Source organism: Crocuta crocuta, unplaced genomic scaffold, assembly GCF_008692635.1.
Source record: "Crocuta crocuta isolate KB4526 unplaced genomic scaffold, BGI_CrCroc_1.0 scaffold159, whole genome shotgun sequence".
Classification (NCBI taxonomy): domain Eukaryota; kingdom Metazoa; phylum Chordata; class Mammalia; order Carnivora; family Hyaenidae; genus Crocuta; species Crocuta crocuta.
In genome coordinates, this window is record NW_027533263.1 from 1,785,574 (window position 1) to 1,807,866 (window position 22,293).

Genomic DNA, 22,293 nt, shown 5'->3' on the forward strand with positions numbered 1-22,293 from the left:
CCTTTTAAAATCACCTAACCTAATATTCAAAACCCTCTACAACATGATCCAAACCCAACTTTGAAGGCTATTGTTAACTTCTTTCCTTCACATAGCTTATACTTCCATTAGAGTAGCCACCATCAGTCAGTCCTCTGTGCCTTTGCTTATGCTGTTCCCTGCGCCTGTAATGCACCAAGGTCCATCTTAAACACTAACTAAAATGATTATCTCTGCCATGAACTGCATAAAATTTTCTTCCTACTACCTTGAACTCTCTGCTACTGCACATATATTCTACTTTGTAATATAATCATGAGTATTTGTCTTACTTGCCCTTCTAGATAGTACCTTGAAAGCAGAAACTGTCTTGCTAATGTTTACATATTTTACAGAGCTTAGTACAGTGTCTTGCACAGAATAATACATAATATTTATTAAATGGAACTGAATTTTCCGTTTGATATCAAAATAGTTGATGTAAATATATGTTTTGAAAAAATAAATTTTTTTAGCACTGTATATCTTGTGCCTAACATAGTGCCCAACACTTCCTAGGTGATAAATAAATAGTGGTTTAATAAATAAGTCTTATCATGTTCCAAAATAATTATCTGTATAATAAGCTATATTATTAAGTCATATAATAAACTATCACCACCTTCTTACAGACCATATCAGTAACTAAGGTTTTTAAATAACTTATGCAATATAAAAATTTTTATAAAATAATACTGTTTTATAGAGATAGGGGCACAGATAAACAAGTATCATAGCTGCCATTCAATTTCTTATAATTATTGAGAGATTGTTTTTCAGATCAGTATTTTATAACAACAGTAAGTGTATTAGTTTCTAACACATAACTAGAGGTTTTGTGGTGGGTTTTTTTGGTTTTTGTTTTTTGGGTTTTGTTTGCAAAGAAAAACTATTATTATTCCTGTTTGTTACAGAGGACATGAGTGATTTTCTAATAACAGCACAAGTAGCCCTGATTTTTCTAACTTGCAATTCTGGGATCTAAGACAGACACTGAATTTATTCTCTCAAAATCAACAATTCCTCACTATTGGCACAGGGCAGGTATTATGGGCTGATCTGTATCCCTCCGGAATTTATATGTTGAAGTCCTATCCCCCAGTGTGACTGTATTTGGAGACAAGGCCTTTAAGGTTGAATGAGGTCATACGATTTGTTAGGACCCCAATCCAAACAACGGGCAGTCATCTGCAGGCCAGCGGGAAATCTCACCGGAAACCAGACCTACTGAACCTTAATCTTAGACTTCTGGCCATCAGAACTGTCAGAAAATAAGTGTCTATTGTATAAGCCACCCAGTCTGTGGTATCTTGTTATGGCCACCTGAGCAGATTAAGACAGTGGGCTTATTACCCACCAAGACCTCAGAGACCCTAGCTCTCCAAAGGTCTGCCCATATTCACCTTCCCCTTTCTAGTTTCAGGACAGAGCTTTGGAGGTGCTAGGGGACTGCTCTTCTTGCTTCTCTCCCCCTCCACAAGCAGACAGCATCTTGCTTTCTTGCTTTTGTGAGTGTGTGTGTTTGGCATCACAATGAGTCATTTGGTTGTCTGGGCTTGGAGAAGGAGAGAAGCACTAACTGGAGGTTCCATTTGCCCTTCAAACAGAAGCGTCAATCCAGACCGCACTGCCTGCAATACCTGGCGATATTCTTACCTTCTTTGGACTTCAATCTTTTCATCCATAAAATGGGAACAATCACCAATTCCTTACAGGGTTATTTTTAAGACAGTGTGTGTGAAATAGCTGACACAAAACAGCAAACCAGTTTCACAACTTTTATTGAGTTTTCACCATGTGCTGCATATAAATGTTTTCTCTATCTTCTCCTAATTCTCTCAGTGACAATTACATCACGTGTGCTTTCTTTTGACTGACATCTTTTTACAAATTAGGATCTTAGTGACTGGCACACTACTAGGTATATAGGAAGAGCTTAATAAATAGCTAAACTGAATTGAAGTGAATTAAGAAAACTATACAAAATTTCTACAAGACTTTGGAGATGAGAATTTTCTTCAAATACTATTTCTTACCTTCTTCCATAGAAATTGCTGGGTACAGACAAAGAATGTAAGTGGAAAAAAGAGAAAGAAAGTGAGAGCACAATAGTTAACACTATAGTTTTTCAGATTAACTTACAATAAGAAAAGTGAAGTGTCAAAATTATTTAATTAATGTTCTAGGATTAATCTATAGAAATTTGGTAGAGATTTAGTAACAAAATGATAAATATATACCCTATAGAAACTAATACACTTATGATCTTGTTGGAAATGGGGATTTTGTTTCTGGCAAATCCAACTCCCTTTCCTCCCTAAAGTTCTATAAGGGTTGTGTTCTATTCATTTCTGAATTAATGCACTTAGTTCAAAATATTTTAGGAACTCAAATCTTGATTGGAATAAAAGGAAGAGTGGGAGGAAGGAGAAAAGGAAAGAAGGAGGGAAGAAAGGAAGGAAGGGAAGAAGGGAAGAAAGGAAAGGTGAGGAAAGGAAGGAAGGGGGAAGGAAGAAGGGAAAGAAAGGCAGGAAAGAAAGAAAGAGAACAGCGACAACTTGACTGTAAGAGCATCTTTACTAAATATATTTATGATAGCCATCTGCAAATTTTTCAGTTAAGTCTTGTAAAATGAAAGTGCCTGTACTTCCTAATAACCTGCTTCTGAAATTCCGCCCCTGCCCCATGGTAACATCAAGCAGAAAGATACAAAATAACACTTACTGCAGCAGCATCTAAAATAGTTAAAAAGAAAAGGAATGATCTAATAGTTTAGAAACTGATCATGCCCCATCAGAAACAATCCTGTGAGAAGTGACCATTTAAGTCCGTGGCTCCACCCTTGCGGTTCCTGGACTTAGAGATTTGTGAGTATAAGAACAGGGGCTGCAAACTATATTTCAGGATGGGTTTTTCCAAAAGTCTAATGTAACTCACACTTAGGCTACAGGAGCAAATTAAACATCAACCAGTGGTCTTACTAGTTACCAGATGCTGATTAGAAGCTTCACTAGTGGGGTGCCTGGATGGCTCAGTTGGTTAAGGATCTGACTTTGTCTTTGGTCATGATCTTGCAGTTTGTGAGTTCGAGCCCTGCATCGGGCTCTGTGCTGACATCTCAGGGCCTGGAGCCTGCTAAGGTTCTGTGTCTCCATCTCTCTCTCTGCCCTTCCCCGGCTCACTGTCTGTCTGTCTGTCTATATCTCTCTAAAATAAATAAACATTTAAAAAGATTTTTTTAAATGAAGCTTCATTAGCATTTCCATGTGCCTCTGAGAAATGAAATAGGAAACTGAATTAAAGAAGCACCTCAATCTACTTTGGTTAAAAAACAAAACAAAACCCTTTTTCAAAACAAAGAAATAGCTAAAATATCACTATGAAGATCATATTATGGGAAATGTTTCTGATAAAATGTTAAGTTAAATAAAAAAGACAAGAGTGGCTCAGCTGGTTAAGGGTTGGACTCTTGATTTCCACTCATGTCCTAAGATTGGGGTTCTTGAGTTCAAGCCCCACATCAGGTTCTGTGCTGACAGTGCAAAGCCTGCCTGGGATTCTCTGTGTGTGTCTCTCTCTCAAAAGTACATAAATAAACATTGTCACTGTGAAGGAATTATAAGAGGGTTTTCTTCTTTCAAAAATGTCTCTATGGCTGTCATAAATTTTCAAGAGAAAAAGAGAAGAAAAGCTAATTTTAGGCTTGAATGAGTAATAAAATGAGGACTTGCCATGGCCAATTGGTGACACTGACACTGTTGTCTGCTTTAGTCCCTGGCAGCCTCCCGTCCAGGCCCCTCTCCCTCCTGGCACCCCCATCCCCTTCCTTACTTCCTTTCTGGACTCCTGGTGAGGGCCATTTTTGAAAGGGCCTTGCGCAGACAGTTCTAGCTGAGCTCTGCCAAGCTGCAACCCCTCTTTTAAGGTAGCAAGTAGTTCACCAGCTTTGCCACCATGGATACCTTTACTAAGCTTTCCCCCATGGCTATTTGAATATTACTGTCTAGCAAGCAAACTGCGTTGATTAAGCAATAATTCAGTCCCATGCTTATTCATCAAAGGCACACACGACTGTTCATCAGAGCTTCTGAATAGTGTGAAATTTAACGCCCCTGTACAGAGCCCACATGAAGGTTTATGTGCAGCTTTGCAGCCTTGTTTGCCAGCATATGTATAACGTATAAGCTAGCTGTAGAGACCTCAGGGGCCACTAGAACTGGGGAGCCATCATGGAAGGTGTCACTGACACAGGAACATTTAGTTGCATTTTTATAAACTGAAAACTCATATAAATCCAAAGGAAAGAACGTGCAGTGTAGGATTTCAGATGGCTGCTGGGAGCTTATTTGGGCAACGGGGACAGTCCGAGATCCTCTCTTGGGCAGGAAGTCAGCCCTGAGAGAGAAGGAGCAGGCTTCCCCATGATGCACACACTGGGTTTGAGGTATCAGCACACTCACATATGGTGGATTTGAGGTGGGTGTGAGGCTGGTATGGCTGAGACCACCAGAACTCCCGCTGTTTCCTATGCACAAAGAAATACACCGTGAGGAAAAACAACAAAACAAAACAAAACAAAACCCAGGTTAACCCAGGTGAAATAGATCCAGTGCTTCTTAGAATCCTGCTGCTTCCACCCAAGTGAAAACAGAGATTTCTTCTCCAAACACAGTGTCAAATATACAGGTTTTCTTATCACATGTTTCCTGCCTTATAGGCTCCTTTCAGAGCAACTCTAACTTAGACTGAAAAATCTGGCCACTGACCATGAGTTCACAGGCCCCAGACCCTCCATGGGGCCTGCTTCTCCAGCGGGTTAGCCTGCCTCGCCCGGTGTTCCAGTTCCCCTCCCAGGCTGTTGATGCTCAGTCCCTCACAGCCAGTGGATTTCAGCCCCTTCTGCATCCTTTATTTGCATGCTAATCCAATAAGCCTGTCATTTCTGTGGGCTCCTTGCAAGACCTGAGCCTCCTCACTGCTTTCTGCCCTAGACCATAAGGGCTAACCTCATAAGGCCTTTATCCCTGTTCATGTCAGCCCCCCAAAACTTGGGTCATCCCTTATCCTCTGGATGTTAATCCCCACAAGGCTCTGTCCACCACCCGCCCTCCCTGAAGCCCTTTCACACACCCCATGGAAGTCAAAGTCAGTCTTCAGCAAGCCTCCCAGACTTCAGGCTCTACTGTGAGTAGGTGGGCCCTTTGCCCTCTTGCTGTAACCAAATCCCAGGTCTCCTGAGGTAACTGCTCCCCTGCACCTTTCAAGGGGTGGCTTGTTTCCTCTCCGCTGCCAATTGTGTGCTGGTAAAACAGCTCTGGGAGAAGGGGAGTAGCTGTTGAGTAGCTTTTGCTGATTTCTTTCCTGCTGGCTGATTTCCCTGACCGTTGCCATGAGGAGAGGTGCACATGGGCTCTGGTAGCTGGTCCCAGCATACCCACCACTCACTGCACTTGGCCTTCACTCTGCCAGCCTAGAGGTGGGGTCTTTCCCATCCCCAAATTACACCTGCTTGCTCCCATGCTCTCAGCGTTATTCTGTTAGTATTATCAACGATTCCATTAGGCATATAAATGCCCTTTGAACACCCTGGCCTCTTGGTTCCTTGATCTCCTGCCTTCCATTTCTCACCCAGTGTTCAGTCTACCCCAGCCACTGCCTCCCTGCGTCATACCCCAGACCTTTTCAGTATTAATAACTCAGTCTCAACTTCCAGAATCCCCTTCATCTACCAACACCTCCTGCCTTCTTGGCCCCAATAATTTGTTGATTCTCTATGGACCTATAATCCATTGATCATACTTCCTTTCCACTGAGCCTTAATCCCTCATTTCCCTCCTTAATAGCTTAAGCATCATGGTCCATCACTATAATCACTCTCATGGCCCTATCTAGATTTACTGTTAAATCCAATTCTGCCTCATCAGGACCTATCCCCCTGTGAAGCTGACCAGAATCATTGCAAATGTTTGATATTTAACTTTATGTGGGCCCTTAATGCTGATAATACTATATTTACCAAGCGCATCTGCTTGCAGGTTCTTGTAGAAATGTTTTCAGCATTCTCCCTCTCTCCTTCCCAGCACTTCTTTACCGACAATTACTCTCAGCTTAAGACATTCCTTCTTATTTCACTGAGAAAATCAGAGAACTTCCATAAACTCCTGCCACATCCTCACCCTCAACTATGTCCACACATTCTGCATTCTCTGCTGATACTATTACTGTTTATGATCTTGTATAAGGTCAATGCCTCTACTTGTATACAGTTAACCTTTAACCAGGCCCACTTATATATGGGCTTTTTCCATATATAAGTACAGTACAATACTGCTAATGTATCTTTCCTTTCCTTATGATTTTCTTATTACTATTTTCTTTTCTTTAGCTTACTTCATTAGAAGAATACAGTATAAAATATGTGTTAATCCACTGTTTATATTATTTGTCAACAGTAGGCTATCAGTAGTTAAGTTCGGGGGAGTCAGAAGTTATATGCAGAATTTTGACTGCATAAGGGGTCAGCCCCTCTAACCCATGTGTTTTTCAAGGATCAACTGTACTAGATCATGTCTCCTTCTGTCTGCTCAAGGACACTGACAACAGCAATTCCTTTCTTTTTCTGTCATTAAAGTTTTCCCTCTCACTGGACTGTTCCTACCAGCATTATGTATGTCATATAAAAAGTTCTTTCATCTTTATGGAACTCAAGGGTGTTACGCTAAGTGAAATAAGTCAGGCAGAGAAAGACAGATACCATATGTTTTCACTCATATGTGGAACAGAAGAAACTTAACAGAGGACCATAGGGGAAAGGAAGGGGAAAAAATAGTTAAAGAGAAAGAGGTAGACAAACCACAAGAGACTCGTAAATACTAAGAACAAACTGAGGGCTGATGGGGGTGGGGGGAGGGGTAGGAGGGGGGTGATGGGCATGGAGGAGGGCACTTGTTGGGATGAGCACTGGGTGTTATATGGAAACCAACTTGACAATAAACTGTATTAAAAAAAATTCTTTCATACCACTCCTCTTTCCTCTCCAGCTATTTTTCCATTACTCTGTTCTGCTTTGTACTAAAATGATTCATGCCATCAATTTCTTCAGATTGCTTTTATGACTACCATATTGCTCAATCCAATGGTTAGTTCTCCATCCTCTCTACAGCAGCTGATGTGGTTGATCAGGACACTATACTGTCCTGATTTTCATCCTGCCTCATTTGGTCACTCCTTCTCAATCTCTTTTGCCAGTTCCTTTTCTTCCTCTCAAAATTTCTTAACATTGTCTGGGCTTTGGACCCTTTTCTATTTTGTATCTTTACTTATTCCCTTGGATCGCAAGGACACACAGATGAGCTATGGGTCCAGATTCAATAACTGAGGTTTCACCTCGGGCTTAAATGATTAATAGAGGGAGTTAGAACTATCTTTTTAAGTTTGAGTTTCACAAGTGCTTTTTTCTCTTTCTAGCTTATGTGATTATTCTGATCTCCTTAGTATTTAAGATGCTTAGGGCATATGGGTAAGTTGACTTTTGGATTTATAGACCAGTGTATATGTTTATCTATCTGCTTGCCTCTCTTTACCTCATATTAACTGCAACAATAGAAGCCTGAGAAACATTTTAATTCCTGATAGCTCTGTCCTGAGTCCAGGAGTGAAAATTTTCTTACCTCTTCAGAAGGTGGTTAGAAGGAATTAGACCAGCACAGGTACCAAGGTCTGAGATTTTCCGAGCCTGCCACCAGAGGGCATCATTCTGGTCCACAACCTGCAGGATGTCCCCTTTCTGGAAAGGCAACCCTGCATCCGTGCAGGGGATAGTGGGATCCTCCTGGGGCCAGTACTCGGTCATGGCACGAACATATACCTGACAGTAGGTGCAAAACGACCCCATCAGAAGAACCCTTGGGCTGTCAAGACTTAAAACCATTTCTTCACTCTTGCAGCTACTGTGGCTATCGTTCCTTCCCATACTCTCTAAAAGGGAGAAACTACCTCTTAAACAGAGTCTAAGATCCACGAAAAAAAAGGGACTTTGCCGACAGAATCTCTTAGTGCTGAGAAGTTTTTGCTCAAGTGTTTCACATTCTTGATGTTACTTTTTAACTTCTTGTACCCCATCTCCTTTTAGTGTATTCATTTACTCATTTGCCTCTCATGTCATCAATATTGAAAAATGTCCAGGGAGCCTGGGTGGCTCAGTCAATTAAGCATCTGACTTCAGCTCAGGTCATGATTTCATGTTTCATGAGTTTGAGCTCCGCATTGGGTGAACTCAAGCCCCACTTTGGGCAAACATAAGCCCCATTTTGGGGTGAGCCCTGCTTCTCTCCCCCCCGCCCCCCACCTCATGGGATTCCCTCTCTCTCTCTCTGCCACCACTCACTTGTTCCCTCTCCCTCTCTCTCAAAAAAATTGTGCAACACAGTATTGAACAAATGTTTAACACATTATAGAGGAGGGTAGTATGATACAAAATACTAAGTCACTATTATTGTTATTTGAGGATTTACTATGTGTGATTATGAAGGCTGAGTATATTCTTACCATCTTCTGGCTATTAACAGGAGGGGCAGAAACTGGAACCACCTTGAACATAATTGTACCGCGAGACATAGCCTAGAAAATGTCGGGGGAGGGGGAGCGAATAACAAATCACAGAGTTGACTGGATTACAGGGTTTCAGCAGATGGAGTTACAACACAGTGCGCCCAGCTTTAAGGGTGACATCCCCACAGGGACTTCTACAAGGATCTGATAGCTAAAAATCACCATGCAGAAGTGGCAATTAGGAAGAAATTTAGCTCAGCCTCTGCCCTGCTCTGGGGCTCCAGAGTCCCTGGCCTGCTAAACCCCACCCCAAGGCCTGGCCTCCCCCAGGAACACTCCATCTCGCAAATTTATTCAGCAAGTCTTCCCACAGACACCGGGGAAGGAGATGAGGTCATGATCTGACTTTCCCTCCTCAAAGCTCACTCAGGAACTACTTCCTGAACACCTGTCCCTGCACCAGGCAGCCCAGTGTGATGGGGAAGAGGAGGGCTCCCAAGTCTTCTTGGGGGACAGACAAGCTCCAAGCTCATGGTGGGAAGGGGGGGTCCTCAAACATTTTGAGGAGACAGAGAACCTGATGGAGAAGGTAAGATCCTCCTGTCACATGCCCTGCAGCAGGTATTAGAGATCCAGGGATGAAGAAAACCTTGTCCTCGCTCAGAAATTTCACGATCCCACCATCCTGGCTCTGCAGCTGGCACCAAAATGGCTGAGGTGGAGCCATGTGTGTTTGTGATGCGCAGTCCTTAAAGCTCCATGTGCAGCTGTCTTACAGCATGTGGTTTACACAGTGTTCTGGTGCTTAGTATACTCCTTATAATCCCACCTCTCATCAAAGTCCCCACATCTATGAAAATTCAGAGTTTCCCCCAAAACCCAGTTTGAGAACCACTATGATGAATAGTTATCCATGTCAGCCCCCACTTGGGGTGTGCATGGGGGACACGCAGGGGGGCATACATACCACTATGGCCATGACAGCTGGTCTGTGATTCAGGAAAGGTTTGAAAAGTGGGAATGGGACCTAAAGGAAACCCTAAACCATAAACTGGTCATAAATGCTCAGTTTCTTTTTTCTTTTTTTTTTAATTTTTTTTAATGTTTTATTTATTTCTAGGAGAGAGAGAGAGACAGCGTGAGCAGGGGAGAGTCAGAGAGAGAGGGAGTCACAGACTGAAACAGGCTCCAGGCTCTGAGCTGGCAGTCAGCACAGAGCCCGACGCGGGGCTCGAACCCACGAACCGTGAGATCATGACCTAAGCGAAAGTCGGACGCTTAACCGACTAAGCCGCCCAGGCGCCCCGTAAATGCTCAGTTTCAACCACCAAGGATTGGTAAGACAGGCAAGGAACTCCCCCTTCCCATAGGGTAGCCTCCCCTGACATCATTCCTACCCCAAAGTTACCTCAAGGAAGATACGGAATAGATTTCAGCTGTGTAAAAGTGTTAGGGGAGCAAGGGTGATTTGCTCAGGCTCAGACCCTCCTTCAGAGTCTCACTCTGACTACCCCAGGTTCAGTTTCCAAAGGAGCAACCCAGGCAACAAGGCACCTGGGCTGGGGAAACCGGCGAAGCCTTCCTGAACCCGAAAGAGCAGCTTGGCAAGAAGTCTCCCAGCAGAAACTAGACTGGGGGGTGGGGCGCTGAGGTGGAGGATGAGCTGCACAGAAACAGAAAAAGTCTGGGTGTCTAGAGAAAGGAAGCTGCCAAGAGGGACCAAACCCCTCTCATGTTTCAGTGCCCACACCACAGGCCAGACAGGCTCAGGTTGGCCGCAGCACTGCACTGAGTCGCGGAGAAGGCAAACAGATGACTGTTACCAGAATATGGATCACTTGCTCAGGGTCCAGTCCCTCAACTGAAACTCCATTCACTTCCACCAGTTTGTCTCCAGCATATAACAGCCCTAGGCAAACAGGAACACAAAACAAAGGGTACAGGGAAATTGGCAAAAAATAGAGGTAGCTTATACCAAAGATTTTTAGCCAAGTCACTAATCCAAACATACTCTCACATTTAAATATTTACCCTAGAATCATAACAAAAATAATACAGACTGATTATTGTAGTGTACACCACCACCAAAGCACAGAGAATCACATCTTCACACCTTTTTACTGGGTATTAAGTGATGGTGATATTTTTATTTCTGCTAATCTGACACCATAAAATGAAGATAACACTAAAAATAAAGATGTTAGTATCTTTACGATAAATGATAAATGAGAAGAAAAGGAAGGGGCATTCTTCAAAAGAGGAAACGTGGAGAAACATGGGGGTTAAGATCAAGCCTTGAGAAATATGAAGTAAATGGTGGATTTGTCGGAGGGAGAGATGGGAAGCAGGATGACGTCGTGGAACAGAAGCCAAGGGTGATGAAAACTCTAAGACAGTTATGGTCAGTGACACCAAATGTTCTAGAGAAGTAAAAATAAAACTGAAGCAAAGGAAGGGCCAATGGACTTAGCAACTAGGAAATCCTTGGGGCCATTGCTGTAAGAATGTGGGGGTAGGAAGCCCATGCCGGGTCTCCAGAGCCCTGGGCAGTGAGGACATCGGGCAGCAGGCACAGAAACGCAGCAGGGAAAGGAAGGAAATTCAGTTCACTGGTAGAAAGGGCAAGCAACAGGCACTTCAAGGTGGGGCAGAGCCTTGTTGAAAGCAGAAGGACCAGGTAAAGAGAGAGAGTTGGGACTAGAGAGCAGACAGACGTGGACTTGCATCCTGACTCTAATTGTGCAACGTTGCGTACATTAGTTACTTAATTTCTTTGAGTCTCAGTTTCCTCCTCTGCAGAATGGTGTGATAATACTTAGCTTGTTAGGTTACCACAGAATATAAACTGAGAGAACATTAATATGGGGTCTCAGTGAAAGAGGGAAATGGGATTTCCTGGAATATTTATTCCCTCCTTCTTAGGAACCAAGCAATGCAATGCACAGAAGCCCTGACTTTGTTTAGGAAAACAGGGTTTCCCTGGAAAGAAGACTAAACAAGTAATGGTTTCCTATTTCTCTGGTCACATTCATACCCTGCTGTTCAGCTTACCACTCCTCTCGGCCAGCCCTCCGTGGATGACTCTGGCCACCAGGATGTCCCCTGTCATCTCGTGCCGCTTGATAGTAGCTCCCTGGAGAGACAGTGAAGTGGAACCCTTCTTTTAGCTACCATGACCATTTTTCTGGTGGCTTCCCTCAACATAGCTCTGGCCTGCTCAGAAAAGGGCACTTATACCAACCAGGGCCCTACTGTGCCATCAAAAAGACAAGGCAATTCACTCAGTCTTGGTCTATCAAAGTCTCTATCCAACCACAAAGATACAAAAGAATATTTAGATCTTTCCAAAGTTAAAGAAGCTCTCACCATTACAACCTAATCAAAGAGACTTTTTAGAAAATCAAATCAATGCCTCAGCTTCCCATGAATAAAGAGAAAAAAACTTAGATAAATACATTGGAATTTAGTGAAATGTATGTACATCAGAGAGCCAAATAATAAATAAAACAAAATAAAATAAAAGTCTTATTTCTCGGGGCGCCTGGGTGGCTTAGTCGGTTAAGCATCTGACTTTCGCTCAGGTCATGATCTCACGGTTCATGGGTTCGAGCCCCGCGTCGGGCTCTGTGCTGACTGTCAGCTCAGAGCCTGGAGCCTATTTCAGAGTCTGTGTCTCCCTCTCTCTCTGACCCACCCCTGCTCACGCTGTCTCTCTGTCTCCTAGAAATAAATTAAAAAATATTAAAAAAAAAAAGTCTTATTTCTCACAGATTTTTCAAGTAAGAAAAACACTAAGCAGAAATCTTTCCTAGAGAAAACATTATGATGTATAATGTATTTAAAGCCACAGGCACAAGTCACTAGGACATGTTTCAGCCATTATCATCGATCCCCTCACATTTTCTGAATGCCTCAAACTATATCTGTGACCACAGACAAGAATATTTAATATTGTATTAAACAACTACTAGAGATAATGTAGTTCACAATTAACCCACAGTTCGTAATTAATCCTTGGTTCACAATTAACCATGGTATAATTGTAAAAGAAAAGATAAAGTGATTTCCTTACCAGGGGCTGTTGGTTTTTCACCAAACAAACAATCCTCATTGCTTCCTCACTATCAGGGATGTTGTCTGGCAATGGGGGGAGAAGGGGCTCGAAATCTTTCTGAGCCACGGTGTCATGCGCACTGAGCAAGGCCTAGGAACAGTGAAGGGGAGATGAACAAACGTCACACATAGGACACACCCATCTAGACGACAGTGAGCCAACACTCCATACAACACACCACCACCATCACTACTACCACAACATACAGCACATACATGCTGGCCTTTTATGTGGATTAACTCAGCCTTCACCATAACTCTGGGAGGCAGATTTATATTGTCCCCATTTTAAAAGAAACAAGGCAGGGAGAGGTTAAGTGATATATATTCTTGCATTTCTGCTAAAATGTTTTTTGTCACTTTCTCATTCCCTGCAAACCCATGTAATCCATGGTGCTCCTACAAGCTTGAACTACACAATAACTTTTGTAATATTTTCCCTAATTAAAGAAGAATGGGGGACAGTAATCAAAACATCTTTCTGGTTTAATTTGTCAGTGACTCCAAGGGCCTATGAGGAACAGAATGAGAAAAAGTAGCTTCCTGATTTAGGGTATAAGCAAACAGTTCCTTCTAATGGCCCATTATGTTAATTTTTTATTTTGTCAGGTGAGGAAGTAGTCTCTATAGCCCAGTCTGAGATTGGTAGACAGAACTTCACTGGAACTCAGAGAAAATTCTCTAGGGTTATTTTATGAACTAAAACTTTGACTCATAAGTTCCATTGCTTCAAATGCAGACATTCTCTTAAAGTTCTCATCTGTTGATAAAATGATCTCAAATTCTATAAGGACTATGGGATAGGTTTCTGTTCTGCAATCAAACGTTTTTTAATCAAATGTTCTTCATATACCCCCTCACTGAGTTAATCATCCATATACTATATTTTCCAAACACCTTCATACACTTTATCTAAAACTTAAGATATTTACAAGTTGGAAAGGAAGTATACTACCCTGATTGTCCCCCAGAATTTTAGAGGGACAATGAATGGCTTTGCATGGGGGGCGGGGAATTAGACATCATGGGAAGTTCTGGATGTCTCCTCATAACCTGGCAGGCTTAACTCCATGACTAACAACATGGAGCCAGTCACATCTGAGTCCCACATCTTTAAGAACAATCTGTTGGTCACCCATGTACAGTATTAGAATGTCTATTCAGAAAACACATTTTCTCACATTTATTTCTTCTTCCCAAATTTGCCTATGCATCAGATGGGCATATCTTATCTATATTAGAAAGCACTTGCCTTAAAGTGTGGAGCCTGGAGGATTTGTTTCAGTTCTTGGGTCTCAGGGGATTTAGGAGTTTCACGTAATATCCCCACTACCTGGTTGGTGAAAAGGTGTACACTGTAAAATTTTTAAAAATCTTCATCACCTACTTAACCTCACCCAGGCTGTATAACAGATATAGCATATTAACCTAAGACAAGCTGTTACTGAAGCCTTTATTTTCACCTTTAAAGTCAGGGCCCAGGATCTTTCCTTATTCATTAAGCTTTACTACAGCAAGCAGAATCCAAGATTTGGGGTTGATCTAAACCCCAGTGCCCCAGTCCTGGCATATTACAGACTTGGAGGAACTAACATGATTTCATCATATCATATGTACCAAGGCAATTTCCATCTAGCGACGCTAAAACAGCTGTTTGTTAATGTTATGCTTTATGGGTTGTTAAGGAACTTGAGTTCTCCTGGCTCAAATACCAGGTTCAAATACCTGGAGAACTCAGGTAGCTTAATCCTGTGGATGCTCCATCAAATGGGAAATGGAAATAATAGTTTGTATTTTAGGACTTATTATTTGATTACCAATTTTAATATTTATTGCAATAAGAAATGTTAAACAGAATAAATTCTGATCTCTTTTCTGTGGTTTAGGTATAGACCTGCTTTCTGGTAGGACATAAGATCTTTTAAGACTTTACTGAGCCCTAGGAATCCTCAGCAGTTGAGCCTCATTATATACAAATGAAAACAAGTAGTTTACTAAGCTTTACCTCCGTTCACTGAATTACAACAATAAAATATCATAATGTGTGTTTTCCTGGGGACAACTGAGAACAATTTGAATTGCTGATTACTGGAACTGAGGGTACAGTCTTTCTTCTTTTTTTTATATTTATTTTAATATAGTTTGGGCAATAAGTAATAATAAAATGGATTACACTTAATCCATTCAACAAATATCTCTTGAACATCTACTCTGTACTAGGCACTGTTTTTGAGTAATACAAATACAATGCCAGACAAAAATCTCCATTCTCAAAAAAAATCCCCATTTTCTTTTTTTTGATGGTGAGGAGAGTTAAAAAATAAAACAGGAAAGTGGACAGGGAGTGCTCTGAGGAGTTGCAATTTTAGGTAGGGTGACCAGAGAAAGCCTTAGTGTGAAGGTGCCATTTCTCTGGAGATGAGGAAGTAAATCATGTGGGTATATGGGCAAGAGCATTATTGACATGTGGAATAGCAAGTGCAAAGGGCCTGAGGCAGGTGTATGTTGGTTCAAACAACCACAAGGGGTTATCTGGCAGGAGCATAGTGAACAAGGGGAAGAGCAGTGAGTGTTAAGTCAAAGAGGAAATGGGAACTATATTATGTTTGGCTAAGAACTGTGATATGTGCCCTGAGATAGGGAGTCATTGGAAGGGTTTAAGCAGAGAAGTGACATGATTTGACATCTCTTTCAAGAGGATCTCTTCAGCTACTATTCTAGAACAGACTATAGGGAAGGGGGCAAGGGTAGAAGCAAGAGACCAGGGAGGAAGCTATATTGCAATTATCCACATAGGAGATGATGATAGTTTCTATTAGGTGGCATACCGGAGGTGATGAGGTTCTGGATATATTTTGAAACTGGCCCTGAAGGATCTATTGTCAGATTGGGTGTGAGGCATGAGAGAAAGAGAAAGTCACAGATAACCCCAAAGAGTTTGGCCTGAGTACTACAAAAACAAAGGTGTCATTACTGAAATGGAAAAAGTTGGGAGAAGAGTGGCTTTGGGCATGGGGACAATCAGGAGCTCATGGGCCATGTTAAGTTTGAGGGGTTCATTAAACATGCATCTATGTGCAATGGGGAGGAAGCAGTTGGGTATAAGAGTTCAGAAAAAGAGCCCCGCTAGAGATATAAATTTGCAAAACACTTGTATAACAACATTACCCAAGGATTACATAGGATAAACTGAATCTAAGGTTTAGGGGGAAAAGAGAGAAATGGACATATGCTTAAAATGTCATTTGTTTGTTTATTTGTTTAAATTTGAAGTGCTGGCCAATTTTCTCCCTTCTATTAAACCTCAATTAGAAACACTTATGCAATACAAAATCATCAGTCAAACTCTGCCATTGCATCCTTTAATTCATTTAAATTAACACTGCAAGTAAAATGGCTTCACATTTAAAGCCCTATTATTCTATGGATTAAAAACCACCTTACCTCATAGGATAAAGTCTGTGCATGAGTTGTGGCAGGAACGAGTTTCTTTTCTTTAAATTCCTGGAGACAATCATAAACCTGCAGAAGGGCAACAGTGGGAGAATGACGTATTGGTAACATGACTAGTAACGTTTCAGGTTGAAAGGTCTGCAAGGGGAGAGACAGGCTGGGCCGAGGTGCAAGCGCTGAGTGGCACGTGTGACTGGCTTTTAATAAGGTGTCTCTCGTCGTCTAACAGATATGGGCTCATGTTTGGTGGCTTCAATGCCTCAAAGGATTAATTATTGGCTGCCACTAGAAGTTGATCTTCCTCAGCCACAATTAGTGGTAAAAGGAAATTCAAACTTTCACTCTCATTAAATTGACAAGTGGGTTTTCCAGCGTTGAGACCAATAGCGATTTGGGGCCAGAGACCTGTAAGAACCTGTGTGCCAGAGCACATGCCACGTGGCTTGGGGTTCAGCAGAGGCTGTGAACAAGAGGCTGGGCACACCATACATGCTTATTGCTCTCTGCTCTCTTCCTCTCTTAACTCGCCTGTAAGGGTTCATTTATAAAAATTTCAACTTCACCGCTGCTGACCTCAGGAAATTTGGGCTGAGTACGCCGAGGTGTGCTCAGCTCTGCAGTTAAGCCTTTCTTACTTTAGAAATCTGGTTTCTCTTACAGGTGGAGGTATGAGCTCCAAAAGGCCGGTTAGGCCCAGCCTTCCTCCATCTAGTTCAGGGGTGACAGTGCTTCCTTGTGCCTCCCCGTCCCAGTGCTCAGGTTTACCTGGAAGAGACACGGCTGATGAACTGAGGCAGGGCGTTCCAGGAACAAACACACTGCCTACACAGGTGAACAGGGAGATCCCTTTAGTGACAGAAAAAAGGCTGTTTGAGCTTAGCTTTTCCCAAGAGGAAAGCATGCCTGATAGGAATCAGGTGGGGCTTCTCCTCCACAGTTTTCTTGAGATATAACTGACAGGTAACATGATGTGAGTTTAAGGTACACAGTATGTTGGTTTGATATATGTATGTGTTACAGAATGATTACCACAGTAAGGTTAGTCAACATCTCCTTCACCTCACATAATTATGATTGTGTTTAAGGGTGCGTGTGGGTGTGTTAAGAACATTTAAGATCTACTCTTTTAGCAACTTTCAAGTATATAATACAGCATTACGAACTATTATCACTATGCTATACATTACAACCCTAGAAGTTACTTATCTCATAACCAAAGTCTGTACCCTTTGACCAACATCTCCCCATTTCCCGCAGCCCCAGCCCCTGACAGCCATCGCTCTATGAGCTCTGCTTTGTTAGATTCCACATACAAGTGAAAACATTCTGTGTCTGACTTATTTCACTTAGCATAATGACCTTCAGGTCCAGTCATGTTGTTGCAAAAGGGAAAATTTCTTTCTTTTTTATGGCTGAATAATATCCCATTGTATATTTCACTTCTGGGTATATATTCAAAGGAAAAGTAAACACGATCTCAAAGAGGTCTCTGCACTCCTGAGCTCACTGAGGCACTGGTCACAATACTCATGACATGGAAACAACCTGAATGTCCAACAATGATAGAGTAGATGAAGAAATCAAGACTTTTAAAACAAGGGCTGTGAGGGTACCTCTTTGTTCATGCTAAATATGTTGCCACATTCTCTTACTTTATTTTATTTATTTTGAGAGAGAGAGAGCGAGCGAGCAAGCGAGTGAGGAAGCGAGCTGGGGAGGAGCAGTGAGAGAGGGAAACAGAGAATCCCATGCAGGCTCCTCACTGTTAGTGCAGAGCCCTATACTGGGCTCGATCCCGTGGTGCGTGAGATCATGACCTCAGCTGATATCAAGAGTGGGATGCTTAACTGATGAGCCACCCAGGCACCCAACCATTTTCTCTTATTTTAAATAATATCTTAACAAGCATCATAAGATTGACCACATTTCACCCATAGATGAAGGAAACACCCATATCCCAAAAATTAACTTTAAAAGAATCTTTCTTAAAAATAATGGTTGGACAAAATTATAATCAGATAGTAGATGTTATTGTACAGTGCATGAAATTATAGCCAAATTTTGAAAAAGAGGAAGAAATTTTCAAGGTAAGAAAAATTTAAGATTGGGGCTCCTGAGTGGCTCAGTCAATTAACCTTCCAACTCTTGATTTCAGCTCAGGTCAGGATCTCACAGTAGTGAGATGGAGCCCTCTGTCAGGCTCAGCTCAGGAAGCCTGCTTAAGATTCTCTCTCCCCATTAATACCCATTCTTCTCAAGCTATTACAAAAAATAGAAATCGAAGGAAAACTTCCGGACTCATTTTATGAAGCCAGCATCACTTTGACTCCCAAGCCAGATAGAGACCCAGCAAAAAAAGAGAACTACAGGCCAATATCCTTGATGAATACAGATGCAAAAATCCTCAACAAGATACTAGCAAATCGAATCCAACAGCACATAAAAAGAATTATCCACCATGATCAAGTGGGACTCAAACTTGGGTTACAGGGATGGTTCAATATTTGAAAATCAATGTGCTACATACATCACATTAACAAAAGATAAAAACCATATGATCCTGTCAATAGATGCAGAAAAAGCATTTGACAAAATACAGCATCCCTTCTTCATAAAGACCCTCGAGAAAGTCGGAATAGAAGGAACTTACTTAAACAACATAAAAGCCTTCTATGAGAAGCCCTCAACTAACATCATCCTCAATGGGGAAAAACTGAGAGCTTTCCCCCTGAGATCAGGAACACGACAGGGATGTCCACTCTCACCACTGTTGTTTAACATAGTGCTGGAAGTCCTAGCATCAGCAATGAGACAACAAAAGGAAATAAAAGGCATCAGAATTGCTAAAGAAGAAGTCAAACTTTCACTTTTCACAGACGATATGACATGATACTCTATATAGAAAACCCAACAGACTCCACCAGAAGCCTACTAGAACTGATCCATGAATTCAGCAAAGTTGCAGGGTACAAAATCAATGTACAGGAATCGGTTGCATTTTTATACACCAATAATGAAGCAACAGAAAGAGAAATCAAGAAACTAATCCCATTCACAAGTGCACAAAAAACCATAAAATACCTAGGAATAAACCCAACCCAAAGATATAAGAGATCTGTATGATGAAAAACTATAGAAAATTTATGAAGGAAATTGAAGAAGACACAAAGAAATGGAAAAACATTCTATGCTCACGGATCAGAAGAATAAATATAGTTAAAATGTCATTACTACCCAAACCAATCTACACATTCAATTCAATCCCAATCAAAATTGCACCAGCATTCTTCTCAAAACTAAAAGAAACTATCCTAAAATTTGTATGNCATAGCAGCACTCTCAATAATAGCCAAAATGTGGAAAGTGTCCACCAACTGATGAATGGATTAAGAAGATGTGGTGTATTTATACAATGGAATACTACGTGGCAATGAGAAAGAATGAAATCTGGCCATGTGTAGCAACATGGATGGAACTAGAAGGTGTTATGCTGAGTGAAATAAGTCAGGCAGAGAAGGACAGATACCATACGTTTGCACATATAGGTGGATTAGGAGGAATTTAACGGAGGACCATGGGGGAGAAGAAGGGGAAAAATAGTTGGGGGAGAGGAAGGGAGGCAAACCATGAGAGACTCTTGAATGCTGAGAACAAACTGAGGGCTGATATGGTTGGAGGGGGAGGAGGGTGATGGGCATGGAGGAGGGCACTTGTTGGGATGAGCACTGGGTGTTATATGTAAACCAACTTGACAATAAACTATTAAAAAAAAGATTCTCTCACCCTCTTCCTCTGCCCTCTCCTGCTCAGGCACGTGCACAAGCTCTAGCACTTATTTTCTCTCAAAAAAAGAATGAAAGAACCAAGGAAGGAAGGAAGGAAAGGAAAGGAAGGAAAGAAAGAAAAGAAAAAAAGAAAGAAAGAAGGAAAGAAGGAAGGAAGGAACAAAGGAAAGAAAGACAGACAGAAAAATATAAGATGCCTAAACAGAACTGCATATATCTCATTTCCTGATTTTAAGAAACAGAGAGGAATAATTTTTTAAAAGCATTTTTATTTGCACTGAGTTTTAGACTCAAGGACAAAGGGTTTTAGACAGATGCTAACAGTGCTGATGGCCATTTGTGGTGGCTGCTTTGTGATCCCAGGATCCTCTGGAAGAAAAGGAACTAGGAGACAAAAGAGGCGCTGCTGTATACTTCCCCACCTAAATTAATTCCTTCCTAAGCTAAGAAGTTTGTGTAGCTCTTTTCTGAGGATTGCTGTGATATTGTGATTTATAATAAGAACTACATTATTTGCTTTGGCCCTGATTCTGGCTCAGAGCTTCTAAAAACCTTGGAATTTCCTACAGGGAAAGCATGCTTTTTTTATGTTAATGAAGTGATTTCTGGAATGTGACTGGAACTGACTTCTGCCTAAGGTTAAGGGCAGGTTGCCATGAGAACCAGCCAAGTAATTAGACTTCGGAATTTTCAGATCCACCCACCCCCATTCCTCCACCCATAAATCTGGGAGGAAGGAGAGGGGCTGGGAGGTTGAATCAGTCCCCAGTGACTAATGATCTAATCGGCCATAGCTATGTAACGAAGCCTCCAGAAAAGCCCAAAAGGACTGGGTTTGTTCACCTTGGTTTGGTGAACATGTAGAAATCTAGGGGAGAGTGGAGTGGGCATCGAAGCTCTTCACCCCTTCCCACAAGTCTTGCCCTATTTATTTCTTCCATCTTGCTGTTCCTGAGTTATATCCTTTTATAATAGACTGGTAATCTAGCAAGGGAAATGTAGCAAATTAATGGAACCTGAGGAGGAGATTCTAGGAACATCTGATTTACAGACAGTTGGTCAGAAGTACGGGTACCAATCTGGGCTTGTGACTGTTGTCTGAAGTGGGAGGAGGGGACAGCAGTCTTGTGAGACAGAACCCTTCACCTATGGGATCCAATGCTATCTCCAGATAGATAGTATCAAAATTTGGATGAATTGTAGGACACCCACTAGTATCCAGAGAATTGTTGGTGTGGGGACGCCCACCCCCATGTTGGAAATTCTCAGAACACACCTAAGAATTGGCCTTCTAAGAACATTCACCAGGTTGGAATTTCCTGACAACTGACCAGTGGCACAGCTGGGTAAGCAGTTTCCAGCTCCCACAGTAAGCAAAGGCTTCCAGGTAACGAGATGCTCACCTTTAGCAGAGCTTGCAGCCACGGCGAATGGAGAAGATCGTACAGGAGACACACTCCATTCACGTCTCGGCTATAGAACAGATTCAGCTCTTGTAGCACAAGTCTCAGGATCTGGGAGAGACCTGGATAAGGGAGAGGGCAGAGATGGGGTGGCTGGTGCGGGTGAAGAAAGGCCGGCAAATGTATGAAAGATCTGGGACGTGCTGTAACGACTCCTGAAGAAGGAGATGATGCTGGATTTAAGGCTCAGGTTCCAAGCCTAGTTCTATCACTGTGTGAGCTTCAGAAAATCACCCAACTATCTGAAAACCAGTTTCCTTGAGGAAAAATGAGAATATGCTAGCTTTCCCATAGGGTTGTTGGGAACATTAGATGAAATAATAGATAATAGTATATACAGCTGTTAGATTTTATGAGAGCAATATTGCTTTCCCTTCCCTACTTTTATCAGCCTTTGGTTTATTCCAAAATTATCTAGTTTTCTGGATCTTCCTTCTCAAATTCATACATAATCATTTGTCTTCACCCTTTCTGAAAGCTCTTACTGAAAGTGTGATTGAAAAACTGTCAGTAGGTTTTAAATACAAATCTTAGGATTCCATGGATAAAAGAAACAGAACAGATTTTAGTGCATGCTTGATTTTTTTACAAACAGAAATTCTATTTGTTGTAGTGATATTTTGAATGTGAACAAGTTGTGAAGTTCTAGGTTTAAATAAAACACTGGGGGATAAGAGGAAAAAAAGAGGTTTTGAACTCACTGTGTCTATGTCTTTCCATTATGCTTTGAAAATTGCTTACACTCATCACTAATAGATATAGTAGGACACTTGAAAGTGTACAACAACCTCCTTATAAGGATCACAGTAAATCTGGGGCACCTGGGTGGCTCAGCCGGTTAACTTTCGGCTTTTGATTTTGGCTCAGGTCATGATCTCACAGTTTATGAAATGGAGCCCCAAGTCAGACTC

The 22,293-nt window shown here is 41.7% G+C and overlaps 1 protein-coding gene across 1 annotated transcript in view; it reads right to left on the minus strand.

The window, feature by feature from the left end:
- MPP4 (MAGUK p55 scaffold protein 4) overlaps positions 1–22,293 on the minus strand; it is a 43,226-nt gene that overhangs the window by 18,793 nt on the left and 2,140 nt on the right. The window contains exons 3-12 of the mRNA XM_077747640.1: positions 21,323–21,444; positions 16,126–16,203; positions 13,934–14,014; positions 12,641–12,772; positions 11,620–11,701; positions 10,392–10,477; positions 8,566–8,637; positions 7,689–7,885; positions 4,479–4,543; positions 2,055–2,072 (exon numbers count right to left, since the gene is read on the minus strand). Of these exons, the coding sequence (XP_077603766.1) occupies positions 2,055–2,072; positions 4,479–4,543; positions 7,689–7,885; positions 8,566–8,637; positions 10,392–10,477; positions 11,620–11,701; positions 12,641–12,772; positions 13,934–14,014; positions 16,126–16,203; positions 21,323–21,444 (933 nt within the window). The remainder of the gene's footprint in view (positions 1–2,054; positions 2,073–4,478; positions 4,544–7,688; positions 7,886–8,565; positions 8,638–10,391; positions 10,478–11,619; positions 11,702–12,640; positions 12,773–13,933; positions 14,015–16,125; positions 16,204–21,322; positions 21,445–22,293) is intronic.